This window comes from Orussus abietinus, unplaced genomic scaffold (assembly GCF_000612105.2).
Source record: "Orussus abietinus isolate OABI.00-Male unplaced genomic scaffold, Oabi_2.0 scaffold113, whole genome shotgun sequence".
NCBI classification, from domain to species: domain Eukaryota; kingdom Metazoa; phylum Arthropoda; class Insecta; order Hymenoptera; family Orussidae; genus Orussus; species Orussus abietinus.
In genome coordinates this window covers 215,062-233,102 of record NW_019394853.1, presented here as the reverse complement: position 1 = coordinate 233,102, position 18,041 = coordinate 215,062, and the positions used below count along the sequence as shown (strand labels likewise).

General features: G+C 42.1%; 1 protein-coding gene across 1 annotated transcript in view; it reads right to left on the bottom strand.

Annotated features, from left to right (window-relative positions):
* Positions 1 to 18,041, bottom strand: part of LOC105700093 (venom dipeptidyl peptidase 4) — a 236,569-nt gene that overhangs the window by 22,683 nt on the left and 195,845 nt on the right. Inside the window, exons 10-12 of the mRNA XM_023433347.1 lie at positions 17,806 to 18,039; positions 16,255 to 16,490; positions 959 to 1,181 (exon numbers count right to left, since the gene is read on the bottom strand). Of these exons, the coding sequence (XP_023289115.1) occupies positions 959 to 1,181; positions 16,255 to 16,490; positions 17,806 to 18,039 (693 nt within the window). The remainder of the gene's footprint in view (positions 1 to 958; positions 1,182 to 16,254; positions 16,491 to 17,805; positions 18,040 to 18,041) is intronic.

Here is an 18,041-nt window from a genome sequence, read left to right as displayed (position 1 = left end):
AAAATGGGGAAAAAAATGTTCTTCGATACTATCAAAGGATTTCCCACGGCAATTAGGTATTTCCAAAATCTGACTATTTAGAAGGGGTTGGCAATTTTTTTTCGTTAGCAATCGAAACGTGTTCTGAGATCGGTCATTCATTTTGGATGAAATGATCGAATGAATTTTTTTACCGGACGAATTTTTCTTTTCGGCACGTTGGGAAATCTGCTCTGAGATAAAGCAGAGGTGTCAATGGACGGAGTCGGAAGATTTTATGAAAGGTCCTCGGGAAATTGCTCACAGTCCGACGTGCTCCCTATACGCGTCCTCTTTCTCTGTTTTATTTCCTACTGAAACTCCGGGCCTGAAACTAATTACCCCTACTAACCACCTGTGCCAAAGTGGGTGATAAAGGAGAAGTAGGATATTAAAATAGCTCTGGGATCTTCCGTTCCTTTTTTCGCCTCCCCGCCCTGTCTCGCAGACTGCACCAGGTCATTCGGAACTTTTTCCACTTTTCTCGAATTCTTCAAAGCTGCCTTCCATCCCGTCCGAAATAAAGCGTCTCCAAAGAAGAAGTACAATGTTAAAGCCTGCATCTTTGTGCCCTTTCCTCCGAACTCTCTTTTCCACTGATGAGGAGCGGTCTTTGAATTTTTTAATTTACCCAGGATTTCCCATTTCTCGAATTTCCTGCATAAAATGGATACCTTGTATCAAGTACTGCATGTTTTCGGACCCTCGACGAAATTCCTAAATTTCATACATTTCATATATTTTATTTAAAAAAGAAAAAAAAAAAACAGCGAATGAATTTATTACACTCTCGAAGGCACTAGTAAATTCGATAAAAAATAGATTACTCGATAAATTAACCACTAGGGAAATAAAAAAGGTATTGACCGCATTATTGCCGATGTTTGCAGGGAGGAGATATAAAATATATAAACCGTGGGATAAATAAATAATTATTTACCTCATTGTAGATCGAGATTTCCGGAACGCCGGGTCCAGCGCACGTCAGGACGAAGTACGAGTTGTCGAGGGAGAATTTTGCGGAATTGTATAAACAATAGGATCCGTCTGATTTGTTTTTAATGTAGCAGCTTAAGCATTCAGGTTTGCTGTCTGGATCCCCCAATGACAATCGGTATAAATGTTGCAATGCAGGGTCGTCTTCCGTCGTGGCCAAGTAATACCTGCAACATAAATAGAAAATAATTGAAAAAAAATGATTAAAAATTGTAATCAGGAGGAATTCGTAATCTGAATGATAGATCGTCACGTAAGAACCTCCTAGGGAATTTATAAGATATCCAAACTTAACAAGAAAAAAAAAGAAAAAAAAATGCATTTTCAGAGGGTGCATCCTCTGCAACCAAGTGCACTCTTCTGGAGCAATTCATTTTGTATGCAGTTGCATTTAGCATCCGTGTGGATTTTCTCAGGAGACACTTAGTCGTCTACAGGTAGTGGCAGTGAAAGGAAAAAAGTTATGCGACACCGTGGTAATTTCTGGTTATTTACGGGGGCGCGTGTCCGCGGCTTTATTAAAAAACTCTCGACCGAATGAATTCACGGGGGACCGAAAGGGGTTGGAAAGGGGAATAATAAAAAAAAATAGGAAAGGACCCTGTCGCATTCCCGCGAATCGTGAATTGCATTGAGATATGCACCGGGAAATGCACGGCAATATCGGATCACGCGTGCCGGTGCACGGGTGCATTACACGGGTGCATTGCGTGCGTGCCGACGTGCCGGGAAATAAAGTCCAGTCCGTCCGAAATCGCATGCGGAATGCCATAAGTATTATTTCAGGAAAATACCGCCGTGATTCCGGTCTGCCGATAATAAGTCAGCATGTCACATTGCACTTGCAATTGCGCACGGAGGAAGAAAAGAAAAAATTCGTTTAGGGGACTCTGGACATTTTTTTTCAGTATTATACAGTGTAATTGCGCGAGGAGACATTTTCTTTTTTAGTGCATCTAGAAGTGCAGGGTGGTTTCTCGTAAGGAACTTCCAACGATGTATATACAGCTGGAATTGCCACTTTAGCACAATTCAATAAAATTTGTTGATAAAGCTAGCATTGCCACAATAAAAAACAATTATTAAGTAAATGTTCATCGATTAATTATATACCAGAATTTATTGCTAATTAATTGCTCGCAGAAAAATCAAATGTCAATTTTTTTGCTCAGCATGGCCACATAAAAAATGGAAGAATCGAACTATTTCTTCACGTGGGATTTAATCGCTAATTAATGTAGGTTTGAAAATTCTATTTTTACGATGATATTGGTTCTTCTCGGAACAATTAATTAGCAATTAATTTCCACGTGAAGAAATCGTTCGATTCTCCCATGCATTCCATGTTTCGGTCCTGCGATCATCCCTAGGGGTGGCGATTCACCCCTTTAGGGGTGAGCAAAAAAATTGAAATTTGGTTTTTCTGCGAGCAATTAATTTGCAATAAATTCTCTTATACAATTCATTGAATAACATTTACTTAATAATTTTTTCTTTTCGTGGCAGTGCTAGCTTTATACAAAGCTGACATCGCCACTATTTTTCAGAAAAGTATAAGAGCAAATAATTTGTTTCTTGTTGCAATAAATTAGCAACAAATTTTATTGAATTGTGCTAAACTGGCAATTTCAGCTTTATATATATCTTCCGTTTAATTCGCTTGCGGTTTTAGAGAAATATGATATGTATGGCAGTTATGCATTATCAGGGATATGATTTCACGATTGCATCGAGTGCAAGTTGCATATCGACGTATTTGTCAGAGAGTACTAGTCATCAGAAAGTGCATCACAAGTGAATTCACAGACTCGAAATTTGATATATAATTATCAATGGAAAGGTGGAGAAATAAATTAATCCGCGAAGTATCACCAGATGTATGCATAGAATGCAGGTTGCATATCGGTATCTATACAAATCAGAGAATTTCCTTGCGCATGCATCGCAAAGTGCATTTCAGCCCGATCCGGGGCTTCGGAAATCGACGTTTAATCCAGGCACGATCTCACGGTCGTACTAAACCGACCTTAGGTACACAGCATAGGTTACTTAGTCGGGTCGCGCCCTCCCGGTGCATCCGCATCTCCGGATGCAGTTGCACTTCCGGGCGCATCGCGACGTTCCCCGACGAGGCGCGTCATCCGAATTATGCCCAGGAAATTAGAGACGCGCATTGCTGGAGGGCCGGAGTTTCGGCGAAGTTTCGGCTACGGGGTTAAGTCGTCGGATGCACCCCGAGATGCATTCTTCCTCGACAAGAAGAAGACGGCGTAAACGACGTCTCAGCGGGGCGAAGTTTCCTCGGCTCCGAAACAAGGGCTGGAAATTCTGGCAGGGCCAAACAAACGAATTCATCCCCGGAGTTAAACCGGCGTAACGAGTTGTTTTGTCAGGTTGACGTTAAAAAATCCACACCCCGGATTTGAATTCCACCCCCGCGCCATTGTTCAAATCGTTACGGCCTTTCGGAGCGGCGCGCGTTAAGGTGAAGTGAAACACGTCGAGGAACTTGATCAACGTCGATAAAGAAGATTCTTCTAAATGCCTACGTTCCCGACGTTGGTTTTTATATCGACAGCTGGGTCGAATTGTATTGTGTATTGTACCAAATGGCATATTCCACCTGTCGTTTTCGTACAATAATTATCAGGAATTCGAAGTAAAACTCCAGAAATCCTCTGGATTCGTGCCTTCTGGGGCCCTAATTGACTGCGGAGGGACCCCCTGCGCCATCTGTGATTTCCAGGTCAATTAAATTTTCACTCCGAGACCTCGTAATAATTGCATTGCGTTATCAATGACGAGTACATGTGCGTATATTTGCCGGTAGATGGGTACACGCGTGTACATTTACCGGGTTCGGGGTGGGGGATGCAAATTCAGGGAATAAGAGTACCGATTCATTACCGTCAAAAAGCGTATAGATGAATTTCACTTTATCGAGGCCGATTAAATTTCTCAGCGCCGTTCATATCCTCTTAATAATTGCATTGCGTTATCAATGACGAGTACACGCGTGTATATTTACCGGGTTCGGGGTGGGGGATGCAAATTCAGGGAATAAGAGTACCGATTCATTACCGTCAAAAAGCGTATAGATGAATTTCACTTTATCGAGGCCGATTAAATTTCTCAGCGCCGTTCATATCCTCTTAATAATTGCATTGCGTTATCAATGACGAGTACATGTGTGTATATTTACCGGGTTCGGGGTGGGGTATGCAAATTCAGGGAATAAGAGGACTAGAGCCAGCCACCCGGGGGAGGGGTAATACCGGAGGGGTGCACCGGAGAGGCGGAAGTGGTGCTACGTAATTCAATATCTTACGAGATAATGGGTTTGGCGGATGAAGTGCCGAGGCAGGAAGAGAGGAAACGAAGTGGGCCCTGAAGTGGAAGCCCCACTTCCCGAAGAATCGACTCGGAGACCCGAGTCGAGTCGGGCCCAGGAATGAATTAAATCGAGCATCGAGCCCAAAATGGCGTTTCGAGGATCCCGTTGTGCCCCAGTTCTCCAAATTGTTCACCCGGGGAACCGGCCACGGGGAATTAACCCGGGCCAGAAGTTGTGGGAGATCCGCGAGGCGAACAACGGTGGGAATTAAATGCCTCTCGACAATGACTGCATACTGTGCGAAAAGAAATTAAAAAAAAAAGGTATTTCAGGGAACGATGCGCTAGGAAGGGGGGGGAATCGCGGAAAAGGGGGTGAAACGACATGGGGATTAAATACCTCATGACATGGTATGTACGAGGGAAAGAAATTATTAAATGTTATGAATGGTGGGAAATAATATGCTGGAAAGGCGGGGAAAGGGACGAAGAGGTGGAAATTAAATGCTTCGGGAAATCTAATGTCCGGAGGTAAGGAGAGAATATGTGAAAAAGCGATTCGGAATTAAGTGGATCATGAAATGTAAGATCAGAAATTCGGGAAATTCTGTACTTGGAAGGCAGCGTTTCGGGACCTGGAGAAAGCGATGAAGCAGGGATGAAACGGAAGTTGAAACGTAAGATCAGAAATTCGGAAAATTCTGTATTTGGAAGACAACGTTTCGGGACTTGGAGAAAGAGATGAAGCGGGGATGAAACGGAATTTGAAACGTAGGATCAGAAATTCGGGAAATTCTGTATTTGGAAGGCAGCGTTTCGGGACCTGGAGAAAGAGATGAAGCAGGGATGAAACGGAATCATGAAATGTAAGGTCAGAAATTCGGGAAATTCTGTATTTACAGGACAACGTTTCAGGACCTGGAGAAAGAGATGAAGCAGGGATGAAACGGAATTTGAAACGTAAGATCAGAAATTCTGAAAATTCTGTATTTGGAAGACAACGTTTCGGGACCTGGAGAAAGAGATGAAGCATGAATGAAACGTAATTTGAAACGTAAGATCAGAAAGAACGAGGGGATTTCCCAGGATCCGGAGGGAATTAACCGGAGCACCCTGTTAATTTTCACCCAGTGCATCCATCTTGAAGCAAGCAGCCCGATTGGCCATTTCCGGGGGTTTCGGAGACCGGACTTCCTGCCGAACCGGAACGAAGACCGATCGGCCGTTGCAGAACCGGAACTAATTGCAACTTGTTACAAGCCGAAAGATTTCGCGCCGAATGAAAAAGGAAGGACTCGGAAAAGGATCGAACGGGATGGCATTCCACTCTACTGCAGTACCCAGTCGCGGGTTTAATTCCGAAATCGATTAAATTCCGAAATTGCGGAAAGGGCCGATTCACGTTACGCCCGAAAATGCACGACGAGAGAGAAAAAGAGGCGCAAAGAGACAATGCAGAAGTAATTTCTGGGTTGAAAATGAAAAAAAGAGAACTCCACCGCCCGGATGGATGAGCGCTCCGAGGCGAAATCGAATTTTCAAATATGCAAATTAGGAGACTCTACAGAGGGTGGTTTTCCGAAATTCTGAAGAGTTCATCTCGAGGCGTGTCTCGATAAGGCGTAAAGGGGTAGAGAATTGATAAGGGATGATTTTTACGATTCTCGACAAAATTCCCGGGTTTCCGGACGGCGGTTTAATTCCGAAAACCGATTAAATTCCGAAATTGCTGAAAGGGAGGCACGCGAAAATGGTGGAACATCGAATGCGAGGGAACGGCACAAAGAGACAATGCGGCAGTGATTGATTTCAGGGTTAAAAAAGAAAAGAGGGAAATGAAACTTTATCTCCCCATTCGGGGAAAAATTGAATTTCGAAGAACGTAAATTAGACAAATAGATGGGGGGCGGAGAATGGTCGTCGTTTTCATAAATCCTGAGGACTTCTTCTCGAAATGTGGAGGAAAGCTTCTCGAGAGGGGGAAGAGGGGGGATTTTTACGATTTTAGAAAATAATTCCGCCTTAACTTTCCCTGGAAAACTCGGTCGCGTTTTGATTTTCCGCCAGTTTCGACCCCAGGAAATGCCGAGCGCGGAATCGAGAAACGTTCCCGGAAAAGTTAGCTCGATGTGCGATATTCATACGGCTTTTCGAGTCCCATTCCTCGGGGAAATGCTCCGGGAGCATGAACTTACTGTTTAGTTAGAGAGCTGGAAACTCTCCACGGAAACTGAGGTATTTGTCTCTGGCGGGGAACGAGGGTGGGATAACAAGAGGACGACTGCCTACTTTGACGAGAAGCGTCGCCGCGTCCTTGTTAAACCCACTGCGAGGAACGTGCAATTGTAATTGCACCTTCAAAACTGTCGATGGAAACAGTTTCCAGACACTTTACAAACCGTTTCTACTCCCGGGTAAATTGCGCCCATTTTTAATTTCTATCTCTATTCATTTCTATTTGCACCCTGTGAGAACGTGATTTTTCATGCGAACAGTTTCGCATGAAAAATCATACATTGTTGCGAAGTTGCGTCGTTAGTCAACGAAATTGTGAATTTCGCATGCAAAAGTTGAACGAACTCGAAAAACGGGTTCTTAAAAGAAACTGAAATTTCACGTTAAAACGGTGAAAAACCTATAATATTGCAACCATTTTCTACTAATTATGAACTCTAATAATTTTCACTAGGTACTGTTTTCAGCGTTCAAGTTTAAAATTTATAATTGGAATTGATGAAAAAATTATGCGCCCATTTTTAATTTCTATCTCTATTCATTTCTATTTACACCCTGTGAGAACGTGATTTTTCATGCGAACAGTTTCGCATGAAAAATCATACATTGTTGCGAAGTTGCGTCGTTAGTCAACAAAATTGTGAATTTCGCATGCAAAAGTTGAACGAACTCGAAAATCGGGTTCTTAAAAGAAACTGAAATTTCACGTTAAAACGGTGAAAAACCTACCATATTGCAATAATTTTCTACTAATTATGAACTCTAATAATTTTCACTAGGAACTGTTTTCAGCGTTCAAGTTTAAAATTTATAACTGGAATTGATGAAAAAATTACGCCCAACTTTTAATTATTCATTATTTATCATTATTTCTTTCTTAATACAACGAGGTGGCATTTGGAACAACTGAAGTAGCAGAACTGGAATGAAGAATACAGAAAAAAAAAAAAATATTCGCACGCGAGTTGATTTCCCAATGGATTAATTTTATTTACAGATTTATTCAAGTACAAGTACTTTATTAAAAAGTCCGCGACCCTGAAGAGCGAAAACTTGGCGAACCTGTGAACGTCGTCTCCGAGAGGTCGACATTAGCAACTCATCGCAAGACGTTCTCCTTTATGATTTCATAAAGCCACGTTTCCAACTTTGAGAAACTTCAGCTACGAAAGGATCGTTACGTTCCCCGGCGGAGACGTCAAGGATCGGCGCGATTCCGCGGCGGAATTGCGGAATCCTTCCCGAGGGTAAAAATTCCGCAAAGGCGAAATCGGTGTCCTCGAAATAAACGACGTGAAAATAAGAAGAAAAAAAAAAAGAAAAGAGTCATTAAAGAACTTTCATGATTTCCCCCGATTAGGGAGCTCGACTTTCGCCTTTCTTCTTGCGTTCCCATTAATTTTCATATTTTTTAAAGTTAAGCAGAAAATGGGAAAAAAGAAAATTCGCCGATAAAACCGCGCGTCCATTGATTCCGCCTACTTATATTTTTTATACCGCACTATTTACGCCACACTTATATTTTCTTTATTAATCGTTGGATTCATTGAAATTATTTATAATAATTATATATATTATTTATAATTTTTGATTTACTGGATTTTCACGACCGGTACCAAAATAATTTCTTTGAGCATACTTCTTCTACAAGTTTTAGAAATTTTAGTAGGTGCTCCAAAATGCATAAGCGTAATAACGATGTGTCATGAAATGGGAATAATAAGCGGCATAAAAATTGTCACTAAATTGATATTCTGATTTTGACGCCGTTTTGGAGTAATTAATGATACTGTTTTTTAAGTGGTCACTTCGCGGCAGATATTCCGTCGAATATCGACATTTGCCGGTCGAGAGGTAATGAATAAACGGGAATAAAATTGTCAGGTCGTAACCGAAATAATGGCCTTTTCGAGTAGGGACTTTCGCACTTGAAAAGCCATTACTTTCGTTACGATCAAACTCTCGGTGGCCATTATTATATTTCGGCGAATAGCGATACATCGCCAGTAGTTCGAGTTTTGGTTTCGGGAAGAAAAGGGGATGATAACTCCTATCAAAGCTGGAAAAGAGGATTTCTGAGCGGCTTTATGAGTATTCCCACGTAGTAAGTGATAGGGAGGGCGAAGGACCCGGGAAAACGCTCCTATTCGATAGGTTCCTGGTGATAAGGAGGTCCTGAGGGAACGGATCAGGACGAGGGAGGGGAGGTCCCTAAGGACGGGGCGAATAATCGAATAAGCCGAAAAGTGGTGGGAAGTGGGGGATAATTTCTCGGGAAGGGTTCCGAACGATCTTGCTCTTGTTTCCAAGGATTAGGGAAGCCTTTCTCTAGGAAAAACTCCCCCCAAATTTCGACCACTTGGAATAATACATTTTCACCCTCCATTTGTTAACCGTGATAACAGAAATTTACAACTCGATAATGGTACTCGAATAAAATTCTCTGATAGGGAAAATTCGAAAAGAAGTTGGGAAAACTAGGGGATGCAAAACGACCAGAAATCTGTCAGGGAAGTTTTGAAAATTCACAAGAAGAAGCATTATATTTTTATGAACGAATTTTTCAAATTACCAAGTAGCGAACATAAAAATAGAAATTTCTAACTTGACAATGGTACTCGAATAAAATTCTCCGATTCGGAAACATTCGAAAAGAAGTTGGGAAAACTAGGGGTAGTTTAGCAGGGGGTGCAAAACGACCAGAAATCTGTCGGGAAGTTTTGGAAATTCACAAGAACAAGCATTATATTTTTATGAACGAATTTTGCAAATTACCAAGTAGCGAACATAAAGATAGAAATTTCTAACTTGACAATAGTACTGGAATAAAATTCGAAAAGAAGTTGGAAAAAACTAGGGGTAGTTTAGCAGGGGGTGCAAAACGACCAGAAATCTGTCGGGAAGTTTTGGAAATTCACAAGAAGAAGCATTATATTTTTATGAACGAATTTTTCAAATTCCCAAGTAGCGCACATAAAAATAGAAATTTCTAACTTGACAATGGTACTCAAATAAAATTCGAAAAGAAGTTGGGGAAACTAGGGGTAGTTTAGCAGGGGATGCAAAACGACCAGAAATCTGTCGGGAAGTTTTGGAAATTCACAAGAAGAAGCATTATATTTTTATGAACGAATTTTTCAAATTGCCAAGTAGCGAACATAAAAATAGAAATTTCTAACTTGGCAATGGTACTGGAATAAAATCCACCGATTCGGAAAAAGTGGGAAAGAAGTCGAGGAAGCTAGGGGTAGTTTAGCAGGGGGATGGTACCGGTTCGAAGGGTGCGAAACGACTGGCAATCGGTCAGGCAGAGCTCGGAAACGCGAGAGGACCATTTCGGGGTGCAACTGCTCCCACGTAGTTGCAGATTCGCGTGCAGTGAAAAATTGAATCCGGTGACATGGAAATCCATCGAAGTGCGGAACCATGGGCCCATGAAACCTCGGGATCAGAGGATCCCGGGTCGCCGAATGCGAGATAGCCGTGCAGAATGGAACGATTCCTGGTCCAGGACGAACTAGGACGTGCCAGAATGAATCGAAATGAACTAGGATGAACTATAATGAACCAGAGTGAACGAGGATGAGTTAGAAAGAGCTGGAACAAACGGGAACGAGCTACATCAAGCTAGAATGGACCAGGACGAAGCAGGACGAACTAGGACGTGCCAGAATGAATCGAAATGTACTAGGATGAACTAGAATGAACCAGAGTGAACGAGGATGAGTTAAAAAGAGCTGGTACAAACCAGAACGAGCCACATCAAGCCAGAATGGACCAGAACGAACCAGGACGAATCAGGACGAACCAGGACCAAAAACGAGTACAATGAGCCAAAACGAACCAGAACGGGTCCAGACCAGCCAGGACGAACCAGAGCCAGGCAGAACAAACCAGGACGAACCAGGACGGGTCCAGACCAGCCAGGACGAACCAGGACCAACCAGGACGAAGCAGGACGAACCAGGACCAAAAACGAGTACAACGAGCCAAAACGAACCAGGACGGATCCAGACCAGCCAGGACGAACCAGAGCCAGGCAGAACAAACCAGGACGAGCCAGGACGAACTTCAGCCAGACAGGACTCGGGATCCTGAGTTATGCGCGTCGTGAAAGGGGCGACGAAAGTTTCGGGGGGCAATTTCAAGTTGGCTCGCCCACCTGAATCCAGCCGGAGAGGGTTTCGGCGACTCTACTTTCCGGGTCCAGGGGTGCTTATAAGTGGGCACGTAGGTAAAGTACCCACCGGGCAGGCTGCGACGTTAATGGTTATAAATTCACCAAAGTTCGCCCACTATTTATAATCGCGAGAGATAAATCAAACTCAGGGGAAACCTTATTACCGGCGCGTGGTCCTGCATATGCGACGAGGGGCGATTTTTATTTTACGAGGGTTAAATAACCGGGGGATGTTGTGTTTTCTTTTCCTGCGGTTAATCCTTCAGGGGGTTTCTTTTTTATTTTCGAGTTAATCGCCCAGCGTGGTTTTGCATATGAGATGAGTGGTTGTTTTTATTTTGTAAAGTTAACCCTTTGAATGCGGAGCCATTTCGACATATGGGCGAAATTCGTCTGACCGTGCAGGGAATATTGGACCAAACGGCGGGCGCCTTTAGGCACTCTTAGTAGTCGAAGGGTTAAAGTAATCCGTGCATGTTGCGTTTCATTTTTATTTTCTAGAGTGTATTGCAAAATGGCGCCATTTGGGGGGCGCTTTAATCTCGAAGTGGTAGACTTATTTGTTTATGGGAGACCATGCTCTATCGGTTACTCCAATGGGACATTGAATTTTCATGCAATAATGGAAGGCATTAAGGGGGAGGTCGCGTATCGGGGTCGGAAAATGGAAGAAAGTGGAGAAGACGATCGATTGCCTCCAAATGGGATTTTCGAGGAGACCGCGGGCGAGGAAGGAAGAGCTGTATATTCTATCGAAATCGGAATTTCTAAAGGGACTCCCAGATGTATATATATGCACCTATATATATTGCGACATGATTCGAAAGGAACTTCTCCGCTACTACCATGAATTCTTAAATGAACTTGCGTAAAAGCAGGACCGATTTCCAGGATACGCTCCTCGAACTCTAAAATAAAGACCAGCACTTCATGAAAATTATTTAACGTTAATAGAAGAGGACGTTTACGAAGATAAGATCATCGGGATTATAAAGTGAAACTAAAAATCGGTATAAATAATATTTCGACAAAATAATTTATACTGGGAATACTATGAACTATTAGTATATTATTAAATTCGAAATATGAAGTTCTGAACGAAAGGGAAATTATTCAATGTTAATAGAAGAGGACGTTTACGAAGATAACATCATGGGGATTATAAAGTGAAACTAAAAATCGGTATAAATAATGGGAATACTATGAACTATTAGTATATTATTAAATTCGAAATATGAAGTTCTGAACGAAAGGGAAATTATTCAATGTTAATAGAAGAGGACGTTTATGAAGATAACTCATCATGGGGATTATAAAGTGAAATTAAAAATCGGTATAAATAATATTTCCACAAAATAATTTATACTGGGAATACTATGAACTATTAGTATATTATTAAATTCGAAATATGAAGTACTGAACGAAAGGGCGCTTACAGGATACATTTTCTTTTTTCATCGTCTTCGGGTCCGGAAATAAAAATGAGCCTATTAAAGGCACAAACGAAATCCCTCGAGGGCATGAAAAATCATTTCCAATTAAAATCTCGACGCTTAATCGCCGATTCTCGGGAAATTGCTCCTCCGCAATAATATGCAGGATCTCCGCCATTTCATAATACACGGAACGGGGAAACTATAATCCTCGACTTCGATCAAATTAAATCGGCAATAAATTCATCCCTCCACCCCACCTTCATATATTCCTTCCCCTAGACCGCGAGTTTAGAATTTCCCCGGAAATTCGAAAAGGGCGATATAGCGAAGGAAAATTGAAAGGATCAATAAGTGCAATGCTGCACTTATCCTGTTTCGTCCTGCGGATTTTCGAAAATGTATGTCTCCCCTTTCGAACAATCCGACAAAATCCCCATTTCGAGCACAGATCTTTCCTGCAATATAGCGAAGGACAATTGAAAGGATTAAGGTGAAGTGAAACCTCCTTCAAATCAGTCGATTCGAATACAACACTTTTTTTTAAGGGTATTAGACCAAACTGTCCGAAACTTTGACACATCACTCCTGATCATCTAAGAATTGTCCTGACACATTCAAAATTTGGATTTTTCAACAAAATTTTTGAACTCAGCCCAGACCAGAACCAAAATGGCGTCGAGCTCTCATATTTCGATCAATATACAATTATCGAAGGCTCTGATATGAAAATCGAAAGGGTCAGGACAATTTTACAACAATTTAGAACACTCTGGTAATCGATAAACTCGCATATGAACGGGATAAGGGCAAAAAAAGTGTTGTATGCGCTTCTATGCTAAAACGATGGTAATACGAGGTCTCGGAGTGAAAATTTAATTGACCTGAAAATCACAGATGGCGCAGGGGGTCCCTCTGCAGTCAATTAGGGCCTCAGAAACCACGAATCCAGGGCATTTCTGGAGTTTTACTTCCATTTCTTGATATTTATTGTACGAAGACGACAGGTGGAGTATGCCATTTGGTACAATATCCAATATAATTCGACACAGCTGTCAATATAAAAACCAACGTCGGCAACGTAGGCATTTAGAAAAATCTTCTTTATCGACGTCGATCAAGTTCCTCGACGTGTTTCACTTCACCTTAAGAAGTGCAATGCCGCAGTTCGTCCTGCGCATTTTCCGGAATGTACATCCTTTTCTTTTTCCATCTTCCTAATGGATTTCTTGCGGTAGAGAAGTGCCGATCGCAATGTGCTCCACTTACGGACTCGAGGTCCTCGATTTTTCCTGGTTTCCTTTTGGGGAAGTCGCGACGAAATAATCGCGGGAACATTTTCCATTAGGGAGGCTCGTTTCTCGGGGGATGAAGTGCGCCGAACTCCGGATGATGTATTCCTTGGCTCGAGTGCAATTACAGTTTGAGTTTGTCCGGCGCATTAGTAGCGAAACTGCTGATGCTCTTTGGCCTCAATCTTATTAAGAGCTCCACCCCCACGGGAAACTGCGTCGAGAAGTCGGTCCCGAAAATTACGATGACACGTAACTTCGTCGAGTTTCGAAGCTCGAACGAGACGGAGACGGTAATTCCGCGACCCGAGGACGAGATAAACCGCGCGGAATTTCCGCGCCCCCGAAATTAGGGCTCATTTCGGCAATGTTCATTTCGTCATTTCGATTGTTTAGGTTGCCGCGGAATTCCTTATTTGATCACGGAAAATAGAGACAAGAACAGGGTGGTGAGGGGATCTTTTTTCTCTCGATTTTCTGAATGGGCTTCGGTACCTTAAATTGATCTTGAAGAGTTAGGGTGGATTTGGGATTTTTTTTATGACGAAGAAGAGGTCCTAAGTCACTTTAGTTGTCGAGTTTTGTATGGGTTACCAGTTTGAGGATTTTTTTTCCGACCTCTTGCACGGAATGAAAAATTGATATTCACCCTTCGCGTGCATTTCTACCCTTTCAAAAGTCACAAGAGTGGATTTGGGATTTTTTTTGATGACGAAGAAGAGGTCCTAAGTCACTTTACATGTCGAGTTTTGTATGGGTTACCAGTTTGAGTATTTTTTTTCCGACCTCTTGTACTGAATGAAAAATTTATATCAACCCTTCGCGTGCATTTCAACCCTTTCAAAAATCGGAAAATAGAGACAAGAACGGTGTGGTGAGGGGATTTTTTTTTCTCTCCATTTTTCGAATGGGCTTCGGTACCTTAAATTGATCTTGAAGAGTTAGGGTGGATTTAGGATTTTTTTTATGACGAAGAAGAGGTCCTAAGTCACTTTAGATGTCGAGTTTTGTATGGGTTACCAGTTTGGATTTTTTTTTTGACTTCTCGTACTAAATAAAAAATTTATATCCACCCTTCGCGTGCATTTCTACCCTTTCAAAAGTCACCTCCCTTAATCCTGAAGAGCCGGAACGAAGTGCGATTTTCTGGGTGCCGAAGACGAACGAATCCATTTCAGATGAGGTCGAAGTGGAGTCCCTCTCCCGGTAAATTAAAAATTCATTTCTACCCTTTCAAAAATCACCTCCCTTGATCTCTTCGAGCCCTGGTGGACTTCGAAGCCCAAAGGAGACGGCCATCTCCGTGTATACGTCCTCTCCCATTAAACTTTTTCCTCTTTGATTGAGACTCCGGAGGATCCTGCGGGACGAAAGGAAGAGGACTCTAATTTCCTCTTGGTTTAATGCCGCCGGTTAATTTCGACGACCCTCGCGATCGCAGGGCGCAATGAAGTAAGTGCGTCGCCTGCAAATGGATTGGCGGAGCTCCGAGATCGGCAACTCCAAGAGAGGAGAGGATGCAATTCCAGGACCCCTCGAGTTATCCTGGATGCCCGTTTCCGGGATCGCGTATGCTCCAGGACGGCACTTGATCCCATTATCGCCGGGGCGAATCTGCAAGGGCCTTCCAATTTGCTTCCCAAATTTTAACGGCGACGACTCGCGATGGGGAATTAGATCAAGAGCCTCCTCCCGCGAATCCTGGAGGATCATCGACTTCCTAAATAATTCAGGCCATGATCCTTCGAGACGCGTGCCCCGTTTTGATTTTTCATCACTTATATAAAAAATAAACAGAGATGCCGGGAAAAATATTCGACAGTCGAAGTTCATTTCAGCTAAATTTCCACTTACAAAATGTTGGATGAAAAATTGAAATTTCATAAATAATTCAGGCCATGATCCTTCGAGACGCGTGCCCCGTTTTGATTTTTCATCACTTATATAAAAAGTAAACAGAAATGCCGGAAAATATATTCGACAGTCGAAGTTCATTTCAGGTAAATTTCCACTTACAAAATGTTGGATAAGAAAATTGAAATTTCCTAAATAATTCAGGCCACGATCCTTCGAGACGTGTGCTCCGTTTTGATTTTTCATCACTTATATAAAAAGTAAACAGAGATGCCGGAAAAAATATTCGACAGTCGAAGTTCATTTCAGCGAAATTTCCACTTACAAAATGTTGGATAAAAAATTGAAATTTCATAAATAATTCAGGCCACGATCCTTCGAGACGTGTGCCCCGTTTTGATTTTTCATCACTTATATAAAATGTAAACAGATGCCGGAAAAAATATTCGACAGTCAAAGTTCATTTCAGGTAAATTTCCACTTACAAAATGTTGGATAAAAAAATTGAAATTTCACGCGATTCGATACCCTCGGTTAACAGAAGAAAATTTCATAAATTATTGGCCTCACGCATCCCACTTTCGCATCACCTCACTACCAGGTCAATATTTCCAAATTTCACGTTACGTCAATTTTTATTCCCGACTCGAGAGAAAGAGAAAAAAAAAAGTAAGTAATAAAAACGTCATATCCAATTATTCATGGGAATGGAAATTAAAATCCTATTTAAATATCGATAAGAATGGAAACTGAAATCATGGCCGGATATTTTTAATTTTCTTTGAAAAAATTGGTTTTGGGTAGATAAGATTGGGTTGGGATTGAATCTTTTTTTTTTTTCATTTCTTCTTTCCGAGTGGAAAAGCTAATTCAGGCGGTAAATTAAGTGGCCCTATCCAAAGGGGGTACTCACACGTAAGAGTTCTCTTGGTCCCAGGTGACTATCTCGGTGACGACGAAAGTGCCGGAAGTCAGGGGAACGGTCCTCGGACTCGGGGTGGTCGCGTTTGTAATCAGGACCAAGTGCCTCCAGTCTCCGGTCTCGCCTTGATTCTGCGGCAGGACCAGAAGGAAAGATGTGCCGTCCTTGCTGAAGAGAGGCGGCTCGAACTGTTCCACCCAGCCGTTCGACTCGACGTGAGAAAGCGCCTGAAAGAGTTTTAGTCGCCTTTTGTGCAAAATTTACATACTTTCAACAAATATAAAAATTCAAGAGCGTTCCGCCACCCCTTTCGAAAGATATCCCAAAATTTCAACATCCCACCCCTTAAGGTGAAGTGAAACATCCTTCAAATCAGTCGATTCGAATACAACACTTTTTTTTAAGGGTATTAGACCAAACCGTCCGAAACTTTGACACATCACTCCTGATCATCTAAGAATTGTCCTGACACATTCAAAATTTGGATTTTTCCAAAAAATTTTTTAACTCAGTCCAGACCAGAACCAAAATGGCGTCGAGCTCTCATATTTCGATCAATATACAATTATCAAAGACTCTGATATGAGAATCGAAAGGGTTAGGACAATTTTACGACAATTTAGAACACTCTGGTAATCGATAAACTCGCATTTGAACGGGATAAAGGCAAAAAAAGTGTTGTATGCGCTTCTTTGCTAAAACGATGGGAATACGAGGTCTCGGAGTGAAAATTTAATTGACCTGGAAATCACAGATGGCGCAGGGGGTCCCTCCGCAGTCAATTAGGGCCTCAGAAACCACGAATCCAGGGCATTTCTGGAGTTTTACTTCGATTTCTTTATAATTATTGTACGAAAACGACAGGTGGAGTACGCCATTTGGTACAATACCCAATATAATTCGACACAGCTGTCAATATAAAAACCAACGTCGGCTACGTAGGCATTTAGAAAAATCTTCTTTATCGACGTTGATCAAGTTCCTCGACGTGTTTCACTTCACCTTAAGTAGCATTACATAAAAATTGGGCAAGTTATTGAAAAATCTGGCCATTGATAAAGGATCCACTAGTTTCGATTATCGAATTGAAAAAAATTCCTCGGATGATTTGTAACTTAAAATTTCCGCGGTTGGCTCGAATCTGCGTTATAGAAAAATCGTGTAAACGATACAAATACAATAAATCGGGTAAACCATAAAGCTGCTATTAATGAAGCCATGAAAATTCATGTACGGCTAATGTCACAGTTAATCATCCTCGGATGATTTGTAACTTAAAATTTCCGCGGTTGGCTCGAATCTGCGTTATACAAAAATCGTGTAAACGATACAAATACAATAAATCGGGTAAACCATAAAGCTACCATTAGTGAAGTCATGAAAATTCATGCAAGGTTAATGTCACGGCACTGAAAATCCGGAAGTAATTCCAGAAAAACGGGGAAAAAAACCCGAGACGAGGTTTGTCTCGCATTTTTAGGAGCAAGGGAGAGATTTAGGGATACTGCAGCCGGTGGTGCAGCAATCGAAGCAGATACCAACCGTGGTGCAGCTCGACGTCGCGACGTCGCAGAGTTGGAAGTACGCCCGATTCTGAACTCGGTTCATCCACGTGGCCGAGACCAAATTGTCCGTCGGGAAGGCGACCGCCGAGAGTATTCTCTCGGATAAATTCAATTGGGGCGGATGCTCGATCTCGACCAGACTGCCATTCCCGAGTATCACTTGGTCCAGGTCGACGTAGTACAGCTTCACCGTGGGATTCGTCGTGCCGCTCT